The 22364-nt window shown below is 42.0% G+C and overlaps 1 protein-coding gene across 1 annotated transcript; it reads left to right on the forward strand.

Annotated features, from left to right (window-relative positions):
- Nucleotides 1-233: 233 nt before the first annotated feature.
- Nucleotides 234-22004, forward strand: baz2bb (bromodomain adjacent to zinc finger domain, 2Bb; the record flags this gene model as incomplete). Its single annotated transcript, XM_079170752.1, has 37 exons — nt 234-393; nt 2588-2773; nt 3410-3532; nt 3738-3931; nt 4057-4284; nt 4561-4850; nt 5211-5367; nt 5968-6595; nt 6732-7019; nt 7994-8054; nt 9124-9232; nt 9359-9460; nt 9835-10045; nt 10520-10612; nt 10685-10746; nt 11020-11085; nt 11911-11976; nt 12293-12337; nt 12607-12639; nt 13606-13671; nt 13862-14002; nt 14556-14810; nt 15307-15530; nt 15925-15999; nt 16164-16398; nt 16509-16571; nt 16672-16816; nt 16931-17592; nt 17710-17998; nt 18155-18310; nt 18461-18615; nt 18799-19004; nt 19228-19360; nt 19695-19841; nt 19995-20284; nt 20421-20564; nt 20708-22004. 37 exons carry the CDS (start codon nt 234-236, stop codon nt 20853-20855), a joined length of 6636 nt encoding a protein of 2211 aa, XP_079026878.1. The 3' UTR covers nt 20856-22004.
- Between the last annotated feature and the right edge of the window lie 360 nt (nt 22005-22364).

Below are 22364 nucleotides of genomic sequence, written 5' to 3' on the forward strand. Positions count from 1 at the left end.
TCGATTATTAGTAAACCAATCATTTCAGCACTAATCCAATACAATAAACAATACCATTGGATTATCAGCCAACGTCATTTGTAGTAATAGTGGACAACTTTCACAAAGGAGTTCTACACATTGAGACGTCAGTGGTTGAAATCCAGTGTTGTTTTGACGGAAATTCAGATGTGTGTTTTTCTTCTTTTCTTTTCTTGCATCTCTAAGTATTGACTGGATTGTGTTTGACAGATATGGAGTTCGGAGAGCGGCTGACCTCCCCATCATCAGCCCCGTCCTCCCTTCACATGGCCTCTTCTTCAGCCGGCTCCTCCCCTGCTCCACCCCAGACACCCTCCACAAAGTGCAGCCCGGCCCCGAGCCCTGCAGGCAGCTCCCTTCTCACCACCTGTGGTACACACACACACACACACACACACACACACACACACACACACACACACACACACACACACACACACACACACACACACACACACACACACACACCATGTAGACGTAGGCACAAGATCAAATCTGACGTAAAGTTAATTGTTACGATATATTATTTAGTTTCAAGTCATTATTTCTTAGAATTCTGCCCGTTGTTGATGAACTATTTTTGGTAAGTTTTGAGTGTGCAGTGCTTCAAACGGCTTTCATAGTCGCAAAGAAAACCGCCTTAAATCCACAAGATATTAATAAATGTAAATCAATGCACTCTTCCGGCTGACTTAATCAGTATGCACTTTATAACTATACTGTCACACAGACGTGAGCGAAGAAAAGTGAAGAGGAGACGTCCAACTAAACTGTGTTGAAAACACTGAATTAAAATTGTGCCACAATAAGGGGGCTTAAGACACCTTCTCCCAGTCTTAACATGTTACAGACAATTTGATAGGAATGGAAAGACTGTCGAATTAATGAATGCCTACAATTAAAAAGCTTTGTGTACGCCCTTGTGAATGTCTTTTGACAACCTTTAGCTCCAGTTTATCCTGTGTGATTTGACATGTCTGTCAGCCTCTGTGTGCATGCAGCCGCCAACATCCTCTTGTTTTCTCTGAATATTAATTGTGGTCAAAGCCATTATGCATTGAGAAGCGGTGATGCATAAGCTGTCAGATTACCCCTGACCACAAAATAATGTGCAAATTTACATACTGTGGTTTGTGATTATTTTTTTCTTTCATGATAAGATGCCCCAAAAAGTAGTGGGTTTTCTTTTAGTGTCTTTTTTTTTTTTTTTTTGCTGTGCTATCACAATGAAGAACACATTAGAGACATTCTCATAAATTATTCATTTTCAAACCCCCACACCAAACGTGCACAGAAATTTCCCAGATAATTTATTTTGGGCTGAACACTACGGCACATTGGCACCTCTGTAGTCACATAGCTGTTATGATTATCAAGTAAATTGAGTTCTTTTAAGAGATGTCCTATCCCCTGTGGGAAGTAGAAGAAAGATACCACAAGACCAGAGATGGTTACACCCCTTTGAATACAATTGTTCTCAAGCTGTCATACTCTTAAAAGCTTTGTAATTGCTTTAGGTGAGTGAGATCTAAGAAACGTGTTTATGCATCATCCCCTCCTTGTGAATTTAACCCAGTTAGAACAAGTGTCTGATTCCAGAGTGGCATTTGAGGAAAGGCGTGACCTGGTTATTTTTAAGTAGTTGTTAAAAGATTTCACTGTTCCTGTACAGCAGGTGTGCTGTTATAACCTTAACACACTCTTACAGATTAGGCCTGTGTGGTTTATAGGGTTTCTAGCTCCACTTTCATATCAGCTAAACGGCATTAACCTTTCAATTGAAGTAAGATTACATTAATAGGTTAGGGTTTGATGTATAAACAGTTAGAATTAGATACATTTAAAGCTTATTGATCAAGGAATTGTATCCAAAGTTACTTTCCCAGATGAACAGCTGATTATGTCCTGTAACAACAGTAATAATTCACTCTGTTTAGCCTTGTTAGCTTTGCATTTACACAGAACAAATCAACTGGGCTTTGCTTTTATCAGGCTGCCCTGGGTTGTTAAAGTTGGGCTCAGCAACATTGGAGAAACCAGCAAGAGTAAGCTGGATTTTGAAAGTATCCATTAGAAAAACCCAGCCCAGTGTTGCCAACTCTTTTCCAATGGAAGCAGCTAGCATCACCTGCTCCAAAAGTCGCTAAATCTAGCAAGAAAGTCGCCAAGTTCAGGCCTCCCTCCAAAGCCACTCCCCCAAAATGATCAGTATGACGGTAAACATAGTGTTTATTTATAATGAACGTAAACAATGAGGCTAATTAGGCTTTTGTTAGTACTCACAGCTGTCGAGCTAGCAGCTTGTGGAAGACTCGAGTGGATACAGGCTAAGTGCACCAAATACTGTCTAAAGAGGTCTTTAATGGTATCATGGCATTAACAATTTCTGATTGTATAAATGAGTAATTAAACCATGATATGTTCAATCGATTGTTGTGTACTGTATATGTAGATAGAATATCAGAAGAGACAGTCTTTCTAGATAGCGAGATGAACCAAAAAATTAATATATGCATTAATATATTATAATTAAAGCACTCTATGAACTGTGTCCTTTGTTCTCCAGGCCATCTGCGGCAGGTAACTGGGGATGAACATTCAATTATTTCTGGCAGCTCCAATGGTTTCCCTTTGGTCGGCCATCCAGCTTTTGGGCTCTACACATCAGGTTCAGGTCGCTCTGAGTTTGGAGGCCTTGGAAGTCTTGGCTTGTCTGCCTTGGCTGCTCACTCCCAGTTTGGTGCATTTCCAGGTAGGAAATGCGATGTGTTTTTCTATTAATGGAAGTAAAGAGGAAAATTTGCTTGATGGTTGAGTTAATTGTTTTCAAATCTGTCATGGAAATTATTTTGGTGACTTCCTGGATTATATCATTATTCTAATGGGGAGGTAAGATGTCAAACTCCATTGCAACAGAAATAGACGTTTTTCTCTTCCCTTTTCAGTCTCCCCACTAAAATGTAAGATTTTGACATGTTTTTATGTCAAAAATAATGAAAGAATGCCTCCATGTTATCTGATTTCATTCTCTTAAAGTGATATCATGACACTGAGCACAGAGTGAATGTAGGTTTTAGAAAGCAGATGCTGTTTCAAAAGAATGCTGCACTTGGGGAAACTACAGCAGCTGTGATTTTTCTAGTAGATGAGGTGAATCTTTGCAGCTATTCTAGCAGATGACCTCTGCTTTAATTGTTCAACTACCAACATAAAGGGATGAAAGTGGAATTCAAAACTTTACTTTGAGGCGATTAGTGCTTTTGACAGGTTGGCTAAAACATGCTCTTATAACATGTTGGCAGATTTAATTCTCTGCATATCAAGATAAAGTGTCAGTTTGTGCCTAACTGCATGGTATCTCGCCCCCCCCCCCCCCCTTCCCTTCCAGACTGGTGGCGGCCATCTGAGGCACATACCAGCGGAGCCGGGTCCTTCTTCCCTCCTCTTCTAGGTCTGCATCCCATATTTGCATCAACCTTCAAAGGCCACGATCCCACTCACTTGCAGTCACGTACCTCAGGTAAAAAAAAGAGCCAGCTCCTGCTTCAGGTATTACATGTTGTTATAGATTAAAGCAAAGCAAAGAGGCTCTACAAAGAAAGGTTCCATAAAGATGTTAAAATACTAACATTATGAGACTTATTGTCCTCCTAATGTGTTTGACTCATGTTGCTTGTTCTCATTAGTTTCCATCTAAAAAAAATGCACATTTCCAGTTTCTGTAGGCGTAATTGGAACAGTGAATGGTAGGAGTGCTTCTTCTCCTACTGGGAACTCTGCTGTGACCACCAGTTCATTTCCAACAAAGGGAAACACTGAGAAAACTAAAGCCAACAGTAGTCGGTGTCAAAAGAACAGCCAGGACCTCGGCCAACTGCACCAGAAGATCACCCAGAAGACAAAAGAAAAGGTTCACGCTAAGCACTCGTGTACAATACACTGCATTCAAACGCACTTCATTGTTCTGTTGTTCCTGGTTCCATTTCTCCCATTTCACTTGATTCATTTAAAAAAAAAATTTATTTCATTTTTTAGAAACCCAACAAAAGACCACTAGAGACCTCCAGCATGAGTGGCAGCCAATCGGGATCATTGTCAGATATTTCCTCCAGTGATGGTGAGGAGAGCAGCAGCGATCCCGATGACATGGAGGACGACGACGACGACGACGACAATGACAATGATGAAGATGAGGATGATCAGAGCAATGACAGTAGCAGGTCTGATTCAGAAAAAGACAGTCAAGTGAAAAGGAAAGTCAAGGTAAGTGTCTCAAACTTTAAAATCAGTGGACACCATTGACAAAGAGTTTCTTTTCTGAATAATGTACTAACATAAAAATGTCTGGTAAAATAAGTAGTTTTAAAGGGACAAATTTCCTCTCTGTTAAGTGCTGTAAATGTTAGTTGGTTTGTCAAAAATAGCCATGGTGGTGGGTGGCAAACTGGATGTATGTGCTAGCTGACAGAGCTGCCACTGTGAGGCTATCTCAGTAGGAGCTGACATGACATGCTGTCTTTTCCTCATCCTCCTACTCAGCGGCTGACACAGAACACTTGTGAGAGTGAAAAGAAGAGACCTTGCACTGCGGATGGAAATTCAACTCAAGACCGTCGACGTGAAACTGTTCCTTTGACTTCCCCGTACCGCCTGCATCCCGCTTCCCATCTCGCTGGCCTGTCGCAGTCCGCGGCGCTGTTCCTCCAGAGCTCCGGGACTGCGGAGGAGGCCGGCCAGCAGCACATCAGTGTGATCCAGGCCACGGGGTCGGCAGCCGGCAACAGTCCCCGAGCACCATCCCACAGGGAGGCCTCGCCACTCCCCTCCAGGTTCTCATCAAAACACTTACATCCTTCCACCTCACAAAAGCACTTCTCTCATTTAATCTCACCAAAGCATAAGATAAGAAATGTGCAGGATTACAGCAGCAAAGTGGATCGTGCAACATCAGTAGAAAACAAGACAAAAAAAAGCTACGCAAGTACAATAAATAATCAAACAGTAAAGGTATAATACATAAGTAAGTCGTTAAAAATTCTTGCACATATGAGGTAGGAAATATAAAATGTTTATATTGCACAGGGTAGTTTTATTGCTCATACATACATTGATATTGGTACTGATATTGCACACGGCTCTGTCTCCTCCTCTTCCAAACATGTTGCTCTCTCCCTCTCTTCTTTACCCAGACCACCAACCCTGTTAGCCTCACAAAAGCCTCCACAGAAACCAAAATTCCTGATGCCCTCTCCGAAGCACACCCAGCTTGTCGTTGGCATGAAGGAGAGCGGTGGAAACCTTCCGGATGAAAGATTGTTACATTTGAAGAGTTTCAAATTGAAACAGGTGAGTTATATTTGTTATTCATTGGTGCTATGAAGCTGCAGCTTTTTTTTTTTTTTACAAAAACAAAGGTACAAAAAAACAAATTACTGTAAGGAAATCATGTGAGTCTGACCGCAACATGACAAGAAGCGACAACGCATTTAGCTCTATTGGGAATACTTTACAAAATTGACAAGCAATTAGCTCTTTTACGCTTTGGGACGTTTGTTATCAGGAGTAGTCTTTTAAGGACTCTGTTATTGTCACTGTTTTGAAAAGGAAGGAGAATGTAGCAGTCTGTAACAAGAGGGTTTTAATTCATATGATGGTGGTACATTAAATACAGGCTTTTGATTGAGTATGACAATAGCAACAAATACACGATGACAGCTGGAGTCGCACAATGGCACTAAGCCAAACAATTTGAAAATATTTTCCACAGCAGCTTTTTTTTCTTTACTGTATTTGACAGGCCTGAGTCTGCTCCTCATTGTCCCTGTCTCTTATTACACCTTCAATTCCTCCATTCACAGCCCACAGTAATGTAATGTGAGTGACAGTTTGTGTAATTACTTCCTCTTTTCTTTGTTTCTTTCACTTTTTCATTTTTTACTCATAAAGCCCCTCCACTCCAAGGACTCCGTGAAGCAAGCGTTCTCTCTGCGACCTAAGAGCCAGAACTGGTACAAAAGTCACAAAAATGCGTCATCCTCTTCGTCGTCGCTGACGCATCATAAACATTCGTCAGATACGTTCAGCAGTCATTTACTGTCCCTCCCACACAGCAATGACACCAATCTGTTCCTGAACCACCACCTTAATGGAGTGATACACAACGCAGTTCAGGATGCCCCTTTGGCCCTCGTCACTAAACCCCGCAGCCAGAGCAGCACCCCCAGTAGCAAGCCCCTCCTGGTAGCCTCCACCAGCCCTGCCTATCTCATGCCCATCAACCTGAGCACATGCACCAAGGAGATGTCCGGCAGCTCTGCCTCCCCACTTAAATCTTCAGCCCCGTCGGTTCTCGCTCACAGGCCAAGGAAGAATACCACTCCCAAGCCTCTGCATGCAGGAAAGAGCCTCGCTAAAACCAAAGCATCCTGTCCACCCGTAGACTTGGTCAGAGGCAGCGAGTCCGATATCCACAGCAGCAGGGACTCGGACGACTCTTTAGGAGATGACTTTGATGACGACGACGAAGACAATGAAGATGATATTGAGGATGAAGATTCTGGCAGTAGCCTGTCAGGTTGGATTAAACAGACCTTAATTGAATAAATATATTCCATTGACAACATGTTATTGAGGTTTGGTTGTGAGCAGAATGCTAATTAGAATATCATTTTTTTTTTCCCCTCCCTGTGTCACGCTGGTATCCCCTGTAGAGTCGGAGAGCAATCTGGATAGCGACTCTGATGGCTCTGAGGATGATATTAAGGAGCGCAGTGAGACGGAAGCAGACAGCGATGCAGAAAGGACTCCCCTGAAACTCGCTAAAGCCTCCTTGTCTACTCAAAGGTCCTCCTCGAACCTCTCAGCCAACTGCTCCCAGCTCAACCTGAAGATCATCAAGCCTCAAAGTAGCCTACTTACCCCCAACACAGTGACCAGCTCAGGGGCACTGAGTAACCACAGCACCACATCGCCGTCCTTCACGTTCGCCCCACAGCCAGGTAACAAATCTGAAAACCAAATGCATCCCCAAGCCTACAAGACGGCTTCAGTTTACAATTCAATAAGACACTTTTATCGTGTGATTCAGAGTGGGATCATGACAAAAGTCAGCATGGTATTTATTTTTTCTATCCAACCCATCAGTGGAAAATGATGTTTATTTTTTCCAGTATGAAAACATGGATGCGCATCTCTCAATAGTTCCAGGTTAAAATGATCTCTGGAAGAAATTGGTTGTGTCATTGTTTTGATGGCCCCCAGCAGCGTTTGCTTTATTAACGCAGGCAGATGCTTTACACATCTGACATTGGATGAGTCACGGAGCATATTACGCTACTAACAGAGCTGGGTTCTTACTTGCTGTAATAGAGAAGTATTAATTTCCTTTTACATTTAATAATAGTAAAAGAAGAGTGTATGCAGTGAATTAATCTCAATAATGTAAAAGAAACATTTATTTATGTATACATATATATATATATATATATATATATATATATATATATATATATATATATATATATATATATATATATATATATACAGAATTTAACTGTATTTCACACTAGTCATGACGGTGGTGAGGCTTGTTGCTGTACAAGCTCTGTTCCTGTGTTTTGTACTTCCCTTATACGTGTCAAAAGGTCTGAATATTGTTTGTCTTATATGTGATGTTGATGTTCATACATATCAGGGCATTGTTGTTGTGAACTGAGCTAACAAATTCCACTGACCTGCATGGTCATCTAAGTGAAGTCATGTGACGTTTGCCATTTAATATATAAAACAGCTATCCACAATAACTTGATGTATAACAGGGTCTCCTTTTTTGTTTGCTGTTTTATATTTGCAATGTTTTGCCCCCTTCCTTGTTTTGTGAAGTGGATATATCTGTAAACATGGCAGGTTTGCGGATTTGCTCACGTCCTCCTGGAGGTGCGAAAAGCGCTGAGTCATTTCTCCTGTTTTCCAGGATCAGGAAAGAGGAGGAGAGTAACTGATGAGGGAGTTCTGCGGTTGCCTCTTGAGTTTGGGTGAGCTAGTGTGCATAAGAAACACACAAAGGTTTGACAGTCTGACCATGTTCCATTTGTCCTTACTGTTCTACTTCCTGAATTGTTTGTGTTTATGCAATTGGTTGTTGTAGTAAAATGTCAGCTCACCGAAGGCTGACGAGTGACCTTTCCTAAAAGGTTATCTACGGTCTTTGTGGAGCAGCCTGAGACACATGATCATCCACGGCAAATATTATCATATCTCTGGGTTTGCCAAATACAACAGACAATGAACTGTGTTTTGGAAACGTTTCTGATCGATAAACTTTCAGTGTGAGCACATTCACACCAGTAATAAAAACAAATACTGTTTTTGTGCCATTGCGAACCAGATGCGTATCTGTCATCTGCAGTTGGGGCATATCACTGTGTAAATATGAAATTTTCCCAGGGTAAATACTGTAAAAAAAAGCTCCACTAGAGTTCCTGATTTTGAGAACAGTGACGTCTTCATCGAGAGCTATATCGGAGTAGACCACAAAAAAAACATCCTTTTAGGGGCCTTTTTAAAAACTCCAGTCTTGAGCAGTAGGCAGGAAATGAAATGAGGCCCAGCACTCCAGCATCAAGGGGTTAATTGCATACAGCCTCAACACAGACATGCAACATTAGTAGCCCCCTGCCCACAAATTCTGCAGCCTTGGATCAGAGAGCCTTTCATCTTCTAGGGATGTTTTTCATCAGCAGGAAACAGAGGCCATAAGTCTGGATATTAACCCCTTCTCTGTGCGGGGATAACCGCCTACATGTCTTGTTATAAGCCATGGCTGCTCTCCAGCGGAGCTCATGGGAACTGAGGGGTAGCCCCACTTGGTGCATGGCCATGTAGGAGTGTGATTACTGGAAGGGTCAGAGGAAGACAAGGCCACACAGCTGTACAGACATCATTTACATCATTTCTCTCCTTATTTGGTTGCTGTTGTGAACAAGAGGATGGTGTGTACTGTATCTGTCCCAATATTAACACTAGAGCGATCGGTCTGTCGTTGTTTTAACTATATGGTAGTGTATGTGCAATTTTTTTTTTTGCAATTTCTTTGTTTTTCAGGTGGCAGAGAGAGACCCGTATCAGGACTGTGGCGGGTCGTCCACAAGGAGCGGTTGCTTACTGTGCTCCGTGTGGGAAGAAGCTGCGTCAGTATCCTGATGTTATGAAGGTAAACCTACCATGTTTAGCTTTGTCTTGTTGAATGTAGCTTTAAAGCCTTACACGATTGCATATGCTCACTGCATCAGTTAATATGTACTTCTTTAATTAATATGCGTTGTTCATTTGTCTGCAGTACTTACTTCGGAATGGAATAACTGAAATCTCCCGAGACAATTTCAGCTTCAGTACAAAGATTCAAGTTGGTGACTTCTATGAAACCAGAGAAGGACCAGAGGTAATTGTTTCTACTTCTTTTTGTGTTCAACAATTCATTTCATCGCTGAAGGATGTCGACATTGATTGTGAACAAATGTATAATTCAATCACAGATGGGACAAGTAAAATAATGTATAATGTAATATATTTTATGAAATTAAAAAGTTATTTGGAATATGTTTTAAGCATGAAGAATAGTACCGCTGTTGTCTAAATGCATGATGCATTCTGAGGCATGTTGCGTACTCCCTACACAGCCTCGACGCTGTAGCTTTAAGTACTTAAGCCAGTCAACATGAAAATCCATAAATTAAAGCGTTGGGTAGATAGTCGAGCCATTTTTGTTTGGTTTGTTGGTTTTAATATGTCTTTCTTCTCCGTCTGACGAACCAGGGTTTACAGTGGTTCTTGCTGGCGGAGGAGGAGATCGCTCCCAGTATCATAGCGATGGATGGGAGGCGCAGCCGCTGCACACAGTCTGAGCGGCAGTCGATAGGTGATGACACCGGGGACAGCCGGTGGAAGACCCATCCTCTTAATATTGATGAAAATAACTTCCATGATGTCAGCGATGCAAAGCTGCTACGCAAACTGGAGGCTCAAGGTCGGTTAACATCCCAGAAACCTCTCAGCAGCACCTGGTCAAGAGAAGATCAACCATTAAACACACACAACTATCATTTACCTGGGTTGTTTATCTTTTTTGTGAGGATAGTAAGCCAACTGGTGATAAAGTGATAACTTAATTATATTTCCAGCGAAGCTTCAAAGGAGTTTAATAATGTATGTAGAGCTTATTAGCAGAACCATTCCCAACAATGTAAAATATCAGTGGTGAATGTTTTGTCGTCGTATCCTTAGAAACCATCTAGGAAGCGACAGCAATATGGAATATCTCAATGGGCGACAACGTCATAATTGAACGTAAACACAGTAGCTTGTTGCAAAAACTCCTGGCGCTTACTTTGGAGGATGTTCAGAGGAATTTTGGGAAGTGTGAGAGTATCTGTGGGTCACTTTTTCTTTCAAGTTTTTAATAGGGTCTGTGACTTCAGTAACGGACGTCATTATGTTGCAGAAATAGCTCGACAGGCAGCTCAGATCAAAATGATGAGGAAACTTGAGAAGCAGGCCATGGCACAAGCAGCCAAGGAGGCAAGGAAGCAGCGAGGTAAACACCTAACTACAAGTCACACTTGCATCACAACGCTGTGTGCAAGCCTAATTTGTCTGTGTCTTCCAGCAATAATGGCCGCAGAGGAGAGACGGAAAAAGAGGGAGCAGATGAAGATTGTTAAACAGCAAGTAAGGACTTTCCTTTGCATGCATTGTTTAATTCTCCGTGCAAAGCCTAATAACCATCTGCAGCTTCTCTGTTCATAAAAAAAAAAAAAAAAAGGTTTTAAGCTCAGTCAAATTGCTTTTAAAATTCTGCAAGGAAGTTGCTATCCTTCTAAATGCTGCACCTTTCCTGTCTGCAAAGACCCACTGTACTTCTTCAACCCCCCCCTCCGCCACTCTATGACATGCATGACTTAACAGTTAATTCATTTGATCTTGCCCTCATCCTTTTACCAGGAGAAGATCAAGCGCATTCAGCAAATTCGTATGGAGAAAGAACTCCGTGCACAGCAAATTCTCGAGGTTCGTCCTGAAAGTTATTGCAGAAACATTCTAAAACACTTCCTTTCTGCTGTTGATAGGATTTTTTTTTTTTTAAACCCAACCAAAGGCTATTCCTAAATTATGTGGCCCCACTTTTAGTCACATCCAGTGGGTACATGTGACTAATGCCTAATTGGTTTTTTGAAAAAGTGCCATTGAATATGAAAATCTCCTCAAACCATGATGGAGCTTAATACAAAATACAGTATTTCATTAAGTAAGAGGTGGCCCAGAGTTTACCATGGCTAGGTGAAATACGTATTTTGCATTCTCTCACTAATAGCAGCTGTGAAGTATTTTAGCTTTTATAAATCAAATTTTAGTTGACACGCTTGGCAAGCAGCTCTTAACAGGATTTCGTTGTGGCTGTAATTACTGATAGAATTTTGCCTAATTTATTCTCACTGCCTGCTGGTGTTTCATAATAACTGCAACCATTTTGTCTTTCACTGTTAATGGGAGGACATAATCATCTCATTGCACAGGAATGCAATATTTTAGATGTGACTTTATCAGTGAGCCGCTGACTATTTAGCTTTCTGTGGAAAGCGAACAATCTAGCAAACGTCTACATAATGTTAAGCACAAAGCTCAATTAGTTTTTTCAAACCAGATTTATCTTTATTATATACATTTAAGATCATTTTCCAAGTCTTTTTTTAAATTATTTTCACCTGATGATGAAAATTATTCATTAATCAGAGTTTACTGCCCCAATAAAAATGTGTATTTATTCAAAGCTTTTCTGTGGTGAATGTACTGTATGTCTTTTTAAATGAATCTGTTGTTTCTCCTCGCGTACAGGCAAAAAGAAGGAAGAAAGAAGAAGCAGCCAATGCCAAAATAATGGAGGCTGAGAAGCGAAACAAGGTGCGCCAGATGAGCATGCTCCCTTGTTCAGCTGACTCCCATTCTTTTTCCCTTACTTGTCTGCACGATGATGTTTTTGCTCCATTGAGCTGCTCGTCAGTGCGAAAGATCTCTTCCTTGCGTTTAGTTAATCATTTTGATAAAAAGAGGTTTGATCATCTCCTTGCGTTCCACATGGATCTGTGAAATGTGTTCAACTAATGAAGTCTAGGGGCCTGGATCTTTAGCATGATGTTGTTCAATAAAGTATGTATACGCCTTTTTAAAATTGTGATTATGTGTTAGTTTATAACTGACTTTATCTTTTTTGTTAAAGGAGAAGGAGATAAGAAGACTCCAAGCTGTCATACTGAAGCACCAGGTATTTTATTTTTTTTAATTATCAAGACCAAATTATTTTGAAAGCCATTCTTACTCTGTGTTTAAACTCAATGTCTTTGAGATGGTCTCTAACTAAAGATCATTTTCCGTAGCCTAATGGAATTATTTTGTTCAACTTATCAAATGATGCTTTGAGGTTCTCACGGGTGTGTTTATTTTATTTGAGTTTACCATCGTTTGGATTTTTCTGGCATTTATTTTCTTGTGTGATTTTCTATTTCTTAATACTTTGCAAACTCTTTCTACCAGGAGTTGGAGAGACATAGACTAGATATGGTATGGGTATGTTTGTTTCTGTACATTTAACAACCTATTGTGAACGTGTTGTGATAAATGGCTGCCATCAAAGTGTAGCATTGGCTGCAGTCATACTACATCCTTCTGCATGGCTTTTCCAGAACAGTGCACTCCATACGTCTGCGCTATTTGTCTCTCAAAGAAAACACATCCATTATCTGGCCAATACGATGAAAAACAGAAAATATAACTAGTAGTGCGAACACCAAATTCCTATTACATTGTTTTTGTTTTGGATTGAATAAAATGTAAGTCCTCAAAATAATTTGACTCTAAAGCGTGTGAGCCAAATTTCTAATCTATTTTATCGCCTGAGAAAAATCAATAAACACTCCTTGCCAGGGATTTACATCACTGAGTTAATGGAAACCAAATTCTTGTTTTTCCTCATTGGAGATTTGAATGTTTTATCATGGTTGTTCATTGGCGTCATTAAATGAGCCAATGATAGCATAGATGGACTCTACACTTTAGCTTTCACAGTAAATAAAGAGTTGAAGTATAATCATTTTTAATTTAATCTCCAGAATAGTTTTCTTACAACATTGTTCATAATGTTCGTAATTGATGTGCTTTGCTTCTCACTGTAACACTTAATATTTGCAGCTTATACGTCTAAACCTCTTGGCCTGTATCTTTCAGTCTGCCTTCTTGCCGACATGCTCGGATTAATAATGGCTGTTTCTAACGTATGCTTTGTGTGTGCATCACTACCCGCGATGTAGCTTTTCGTCTATCATTGTGCTCCATTTGGTTTACCTGTTGTGTTGTTTCTTACACTCTACGTACGGTGCAATGTGCAACTTTTTTAATTGTGACAAATGGCGTCCTGTGTTTCTTCTTCTACTGTGCATGTATTAGGTGTTCGTACTGTGTAATGCATACATGAGGCATTTTCCCTTCAAATAATACTGTGAACAGAAAAGAAACTGTGTGTCTGTGCTCTGCCAGGAGAGGGAAAGACGCCGGCAGCACATGATGCTCATGAAGGCTGTGGAGGCCCGTAAGAAGGCAGAGGTGGGTAACAACTGATCCGCTCACATCCCCGCTCCTGTGTTCTGCTACACCGTTTCATTTTGTTTTCCCTCTCTGAGTAATTTAATATTTTTTGATGATTCAACAGCGTGGTAATTGAGGTCATTGTTTGTGCGTTCCACCCTCTGTAATTCCGAGCACAGCAGTCAGTAATACTCTCTCTTGGCTGTAGGAGAAAGCGCGTCTGAAGAAAGAGAAGAAGGATGAGAAACGGTTAAACAAGGAGAGGAAACTGCAGCTCCGAAGACTGGAACTTGAAAAGGCGAAGGAGCTGAAGAAACCAAATGAAGACATGTGTTTAGCAGATCATAAGGTATTCACGCAGAATGAGAGTCCATGTGTGTCAGCGTGGATAGTCTCCATCTGTGGAATAGGTATGTGCGGAAAAGATTGGATTTTTGACATGTAAATCAATCGGTATAATCACTGTAGGAGCTATAGGCATGAAGATTAGAAAAGCTCTTTGACAAATTTATGGTTTCATTGTTTCACTATCAGATCTACCAAAATAGATGTGCAATATCACTGAAAGCATCTGGAATAGATTAAAAAGAAAGCAGGTTTAAGTCAAAATACTGCCACCAAGTGGCTACTAGTGCCCTAACACCAACCACAGTATTACTGATCTGCTACTTGTAATCAAAGAATTCTGGGCTTGACAGACAAACTAGTCTGAAACAAGTAATGCTGGAAAGGTTTTCCAACTTACTCTTTAATTAAGATCTTTTGGACACTTCTCTCACACAAGCTGAATTTTAAATTGTGTTAATGTTGATTCTTTGTGTGCAGAAACTAGAAATACGTTTTTGAGAGGCGATAAATATTACATATTTAATTTTTGAAACCTTGTTTTTATTACTCCGCAGCCACTTCCAGAGTTGTCCCGGATCCCTGGCCTGGTCTTACCGGGCAGTACCTTCTCTGAATGCCTGATGGTGCTGCAGTTTCTGCGCAGCTTTGGGAAGGTCCTGAGGCTAGACACAAATCCAAACATGCTTAACCTAAGAGACCTTCAAGAGGGGTTGCTCAACACTGGGGACAGTATGGGCAAGGTGCAGGACCTGCTGGTGAACATGCTCTCCGTAGTTGTGTGTGATCCTGGTATACCTGCAGGTCACAAGGTGAGACTTTGTTGTTGAAGTGCAAATGGTTCCTGTTCTGTAATTTACATGTGTACTGTATGTGCACAGATACAGAAAAAAAGCACACACCTGCTTTACATATTAAGCCAAAATTTGCATTCCCCAAAGCTATTTGTCCGTGCCGTGCCGTAGGATGCAATCATGTCTTTACCTTACAATGCATTATTACATCTAGTCGTATTAAGAGGCTGGCCCAGGCTGTGTGTATATTCAGTCCACTAAAATATCCTGTTTCATAATATCTGAACATCCTAAATGTGTCCAAGACACATCCCAGCGGTCACTTAAGCACTTAACGTTGCTTTGCTTTACAAAAAGATAATTGCTCAAAAGGATAGTGTTTCTCATTGCGCTCTTAGGGGCTATACCCGTCACCTGTGCCCTGCTCTCATGGGTTACAGTATATAAAAAGATAGTCTGGTTGTTTGTTTAACACTGAACTCCCTTTTTTTTTTAAACACACTGTTTCTCTCAGCATAAGACCGCCTTGGGGGACCACCTGACTAATGTGGGGATCAACCGAGACAACGTGTCCGAGATCCTGCAGATCTACATGGAGGGTCACTGTGAGCAGACGGAGCTGGCTGCTCTGGCGCGCAGCCTCAGGACCAAAGCGTTTCAGGCCCACAGCCCGTCGCAGAAGGCCTCCATGCTAGCATTCCTAGTCAATGAGCTCTGCTGCAGTAAGGCTGTGATCAGGTGAGGCTTTTTCTTTGATTCAGCTATTTATCGATTAAAGCTAAGTTTTGTACAGTAATGTTAATGAACTAAACTAACATTAAAATAAATCCTGGGCATTCTAGGTCTGTACAAACAAGTGTATCTTACTGCATGTGCCTGAAGCAAACAAGTTAATCTCTGTGTATCCATTGAGTCAACCGTTTTAATAGAAATAACCGAAGTATCAAAATGAATAAGATAAATTGTTTCACAATGTTGCATCAAACTACATCATACATTTTTCAGTAGTACTGGTAACACTTTGAAACACATCTGCTGCACACAGCAGTGTGGCGCAAAGACATCATACTCTTTATGTAATGCAAAAAAGGTCACAAAAACATCTGTGTAAATATCGTCTGATACTTCACAGTGAGATCGACAGAAACATAGATCACATTACCAACCTGAGGAAGGATAAGTGGGTTGCCGAGGGAAAACTTCGCAAGTGAGTATATGCATGATCTAAGCTGCTATTCAAAGACTCTCTGCTTACACGTGAACATTTTCTGAAGGCGATGATGATGCTGAAATAATCTGGGTTTCTCAACTAGTCTGAATTTCACACAGATGTGCACTCTATAAGCTGACTGTCCATTTTTGTCTTCAAAGACTGCGGAGCATCCACGCCAAGAAGACGGGGAAAAGGGACAGCAGTGCGGGGGGAGAGGACAGCCACACCTTTGTCATCCCCGCTGCCAGAAACAAATGCAAGAGGAAAGAAGGGGACAGTGAGGAGGAAGAGGACGAGGATGACACCAGTGAAGACCAGGGAGAGGACGACGACGACGAGGAAGAAGAATTGGGGGGGAGGAAGGGGAAGAAAGCGGAGATATGTGAAGAAGAGGTCAGTGACAGCATGGTGCTTTTCCCGGAGCCAGCGGCTTAAATCAGTGTTTGTTATAGTAAATGTCAGCCAGTCCACTGGCCTCATGCTAATGAGATCTTTTCATCTAGGACGACAGTGTACACTCAGCCAGCATGGAGGAGCTGGAGAAACAGATAGAGAAAACATACAAGGTAGATTCAACCCCATGAGACTTATTTTTTTCCTCAGGTTTAGTACATCAATGAATTCAATACCGCATAGTTCAACCTGCTGTACTCTCTGTCCCTCTAGCAACAGAGTCAGATCAGACAGAAGTTATTTGACTCATCTCACTCGCTGCGCTCCATGACGGTTGGACAGGACCGCTACAGGAGACGTTACTGGGTCCTTCCACAGTGTAGCGGCGTCTTTGTGGAGGGCATGGAGAGCGGTGAAGGTGCAAACCAAAACGGAGAGCTCGGATTTTGTTAACTTTTGTCTTTGTTCATCACCATGTACAGGATAGACGTTTTTTTTTTTTGTGCTGAGGTTACCTTTTCATGTTGTTCAGGTTATGAAGAGACGGAGAAAGAGAGGAAAAGACAGAGGACTGCTGCCGTGATCGGTGTAAAAGAAGAACAGCAGGAAGAGACAAAGAAGCCAGTGGTCTCCAGCCCAGCACAGAGCACAGACGGCGATACAACCACACCGGAGGGCCAGCAGGACAAGGACAGTCTCAATCTGTTCCTCCAGAAACCCGGCTCCTTCTCAAAGCTCAGTAAACTCCTCGAAGTAGCCAAAATGGCTCGAGATTCTGACATCAACTCTCACTGCAGTCGTTCTGCTCAAGTCCCTACCGCTGCATCTTATCCCTCATATCCTACCTCTCAGACAGCTACTAGTCAGCAGGGACTGATGGATAAATCCGATACTTCAGTGCTGTCTCTGCGTAGTGCCTCCCTGCTCAGTAGTCCCTGGATGACCTGCAGCCCTCAGTCTATCTTTCATGAGGACCAGCTCTCCAAGATGCTGATGGAAAAGAGCAACCAGTGGTTTAGCCTCTTGCCTCGCTCTCCTTGTGACGAGTCCTCGTTCACCTCAGGCTCCAGTCCTCCAGACTCCTCCTCTCCCCTACAGACCGTGAGCACCGAATCCCCCTCCCCTGATCCCCTGGCTTCAGCCAGTTCCAGTGCTCCTGCTGGGATCAATAACATTCAGCCTTCTGTCTCTCAGGTTGGTTGATGGCAATAATCTCAGTCACAATTATTTCAGATCACAAGTTTGAGTCATGTATGTGGAAGTAAAGTTTGATCATAATTTCAAGTGTGTGTGTTTTTTTTCCCCCCTCAGCAAGTAAAGTCTGGCATTCATCAAAGCAGGCTGACATGGTGCGACGTGTCCAGCGCAGCGACAAGTCCCAGCATGCCCTTCTCTGGTGCTTCTCTACCGCCAATGCTGGATCTGGCCTCCCAACATGCAGAGGGTAATGGCAAAAAGGTCTTCTTCCTGGCAAATCCCAACTCCGTCAACAAGAGTGAGACCCCAGAGCGACAGAGTGACAAGCCCGAGTGTGCCTCGTTCCCCGCTGTGGAAGTGGCCAACACCCAAGACTACCCTAGTCCTCAGCCCATCCCTGAGGGTAAGAATGGCTCACTGCCAGTATGCACGAGTCAAATATGCCGGAGTATTTACTGCCCAGACAGACGGTCACTCAGTAATACAACTTCTCTATGTTGCTGGAAATTAAACAATTTTGTGACAAGTTTTAAAATTGTGTGTGTGTGTGTTTTGGCAGGGATGCTGTGTGGCTGGTGGAGGGTGGCAGACATGGAGGGCCTACACAGTCTGGTCAAGGCCCTCCATAGCCGAGGCATCAGAGAGAAGGCCTTGCAGAAACAGATCCAAAAACATATGGAGTATACGAACCAGCTCTGTGCCAATAGCAAAGACGGTTAGTCCACATTTCCCCTGCTCTCTTTACAACAACAGACATGCAGTGATATCAAAATATATTATTGGCATTTGGTCGACTTACATTGAATAAAACAAGTTTGCTTTAAGTAGACGGTAGTTTGTAATTTCTGTTTATTTGTGGTGGTAGCGATTGATGTGGCAGAGCTGGAGAAGGGGGAGTTGCGTGAGGAGACGGTGGAGGGTTGGTGTGTTGAGGAGCAGGCCATGGAGGTGGACATCAGCCTGCTGCAGCAAGTCGAGGGTCTGGAGAGGAAAGTCATATCTGCCAGCCTGCAGGTCAAGGTTTGTGCAAATGAGCATCCTACTCTTTCATCTTCATACAGCCCATATGGCTGATAAAACACTGGTTTTATTCAAATTAATTTTCATGAGCAACTCTCCAAAGTATGCTTGTCCTTGACCAGTGTCCTCATTTTGTCTTGATGTTAATTACTGTGTCATCAAATGTAACAATGTCTCCCTCAGGGTTGGATGCATCACGAGCCCCAGTCGGAGAGGGAGGATCTGGTCTACCACGAGCACAAGCTCTATGCTTCCCCTGCTCCAGAGAAGAAAGGACAAAGAGAAACCAGCCAGGACGAACTCCCTGGCACGATGGTGCGACGGCCCGACAATCCCCTTGATATAGCCGTCATCAGGCTGGCAGAGCTGGAGAGGAACATCGAGCGAAGGTACTGAGAGAGAGAGAGAGAGAGAGAGAGAAGAAGACCCTCTAAGTACAACCTTTCAGATCAGACTGGATAATGTCACTGTACCTGCACCACACCATCCTCTAGTGGTGATGGTGAAGGGAAGGTCCATCCCACACAGACTCAATACACTGCTTCTGAAACACAAGGGTTAATGGCTTTTATCATTCAGTTTGATAATGTGATCTCTGTGATGTCAAAACAGTGAGGAGGAGGCGGCACCGGGGATGAGGTTGTGGCGTAAAGCCCTCGGTGAAGTCCGCAGCTCAGCTCAGCTGTCACTCTGCATTCAGCAGCTGCAGAAATCCATTGCCTGGGAACGATCCATCATGAAAGTGGTTAGTGACACTCTCTCTCCCATAATCACAGATTGTATAAATTATTGGTTTATTGATTTTTTTTTTTTTTAAGTACATAAACCTCTTGAAAGCAATCAAAGATAACACAATAAATCTGCAAAGCAGCGTTGTTGTTAGGCAAAAGGTGAAAAGAAAATAAATGGCAGCATCAATTTACAATGCATCATTACGAGGCAGCAACCATATCAGATGACAATCAGTAACAAATCAACATCGTTCAATGTGCCTGGCTGCAATGACATGCATTAAAACCTACAGTTTTCATAGTGATGTATCTCGGGTTGTATTCACGACTACACTTTGTTGTTTCCAGCACTGCCAGCTCTGTCAAAAGGGGGATAATGAAGAACTGCTCTTACTCTGTGATGGATGTGACAAAGGCTGCCACACTTACTGCCAGAAACCCAAGATCACCACAGTACCTGACGGCGACTGGTTTTGTCCCACTTGTGTAGCAAAGGTACACCAGCATGCCCTAATTGTTTATTCCACTGTTACAGTCGATCAAATTATTAAATAACGTAGATGTATCACATGTACACATCCAGTTAATTGATTTGATTATACGTTTTCTGTGTCTCTTCACCGGCCTCGTGTGTGTTTTGTCATTCAGGGGAGTGGTCAGTCCCCCTGGAGTAGGAAGCAGCAGAGCCGAACAGCTGGAGGAGGGAAGAAAGGCAGCGAGGTAAAACGAAACAGTAAGCCATCTGTGGTAGGAGAGCTCATCAAAGACGAGGCTGCAAGCAGCAACAGCGTGCCAAAGAAAGGTACCAAGGAGTTCAAAAAGAGGAAAGCAGACGACAGCCCCCCCTGCTCCCAGGCCAGGCATGGCAGCCCCGTCTCCTGTGTGAAAAAAGCCAAAACGACCAAAGAGAGCAACACAAATGGGCTGACGGTGTGCCGGTACGCATGATCATGTACTCGCTGCATGCATAGCGGCATTTGCTTTACCTCTTCTCATTCTCCTCTGGAAGTCATGAACATTTGACAATCAAAACATCCTTTTTAACATTTTTTTATTTTCACTTGTTCTCTCCAGAGTGCTGCTGGATGAGCTGGAGGCCCAACAGGACGCTTGGCCCTTCCTCACGCCCGTCAACCAGAAAGCCGTCCCTGGATACAGGAAGGTCATCAGAAAGCCCATGGACTTCTCCACCATCAGAGAAAAGCTCACCAACAACCAGTATGTGTGTTACAGTCACAATGTTTGTTTTTAAGTAGACATATGTGTGTTTTTTCATATACATATACTCTATGTATTTCATCATTTTTCATTTGTAGCTGCATATACATAAACATTTTAAAAACTTTTTCTAACCATTACAGGTATTTGAATTTGGAAACTTTCATCGTTGACGTGAACCTGGTTTTTGACAACTGTGAAAAATTTAACGAAGACGATTCCGAAATAGGACGAGCCGGCCACAGCATGAGGACATTTTTTGACAAACGATGGACTGAACTGCTGGAGTAACCGTTTGCCGTGTGGACTTTCAATGCTACCCTCTACATAGCATACTTCATCTTTGGTGTTGGAGGCCTTCTCATCACCTGTGACACTAAATCAATAAATAAGTTATAATACCACTGACGTGCAATGTGATGGGGGAAAAAAATTCTCCTGCTGAGAAAACACACTTCATGGATTGATATCTTAAAGTGCAATACTGTTTTCTTTATCAGAATGCACTGACTCTTGGGCTCAATATTGTATTTGGGCCTTTCTACGTTGGGGATTTCCACAGTAAATATGCCTTTTGCTTCTTTTTTTTTATCATCAGTACTTTAGTTTAGTGTAAATGTGTGTATTTATTTTTTCAAGTATTTATGTTACAGTCAGTCTTTTCTAAAAACTAAAAAAGCAGGACATGGCATACAGCTTTAAAAAAAAAAAAAAAAAAGATTGTTTTATGAACTATTAAACTAGCCAATCAAAAAACAAAAGAATTGTTTACAGCTCTTTGACTATATGGTGCCAGAGCAGTACTACTGTTAATTGTGTAAAATACCAGGAGGTATTACTATCACTCTTTCAAGTCGTATTTCTAACGTGTATAGAGTGTACATACAGTACAGTCTTGTTCAAATATTGTTAATGCATAAGGATGATTGTAGCACTTCATATGTCTTATACTGTGCTCTGCCTGTGCTGAATATCCACTCAAACACTGGTCTCTTCAGTATTGTAGTGCCTGACCTCTGACCTCTAAACCGTGTGTGGAGGAGTGTGCTCTTTTCTATTTTCTGTGCGTGTACCGTTGGTGTGTTCTGCACAATATACTGTAGGAAACCCTTACACAAAAGCTAATATTCTTTAGAGCTTCTCCTCTGAAAACAATTGATGTGGTGCATATAGTGTGTTTCATCTCCAAGCGTTTCCTTCAAGCCAGTCTTGTCAGAAATCCCGCGGACAGACGTAAAACCTGCAGTGGGCTTTAATCCAGCTGTGAGTCAGACGGAGTCACGGTCCAGCGGAGGCATCTCAAGACAGCTGAAGTCAGAAGACTTGAAGTAACTGTATTTTATTATGAATATTGTGAAATGAGTAGCGACTTTTGTGGGAATATTATTTTTGAATAGTGAGTGTGTGGCACAGATGAAATAAACCTGTTTTTCAAAATAACACTTTTGGGCGCTCACTGTCTTCCCTATTGATTCAGAGTAAGTCTAATTTTGATAATCTTGCCATTTTTGAATCATAGATTTAATTTGAAACATTTGTATTCGGTTGAAATGGAGTTAATGCATTGTTTTATTTGTCAATAGTGGAATGTCACAAAGTAAATTTTCTCAGAAATGAACTTGTGTAAAACGTTGGCGTACGTGTACTTTATTATTTCCATATTTTGATGCTTTATACTTCTATTCCACTTCAGGGGAGAATATACTTAACTCCACTTCATTTGTTTCACAGGTATACTGTAGTAACTAGGTACTTTCACGCAAAACACAACACATTAAATATGCAGCATCGTTATAGATA

The sequence above is a fragment of the Pholis gunnellus genome (genome assembly GCF_910591455.1).
Source record: "Pholis gunnellus genome assembly, chromosome: 12".
Taxonomy (NCBI): Eukaryota; Metazoa; Chordata; class Actinopteri; order Perciformes; family Pholidae; genus Pholis; species Pholis gunnellus.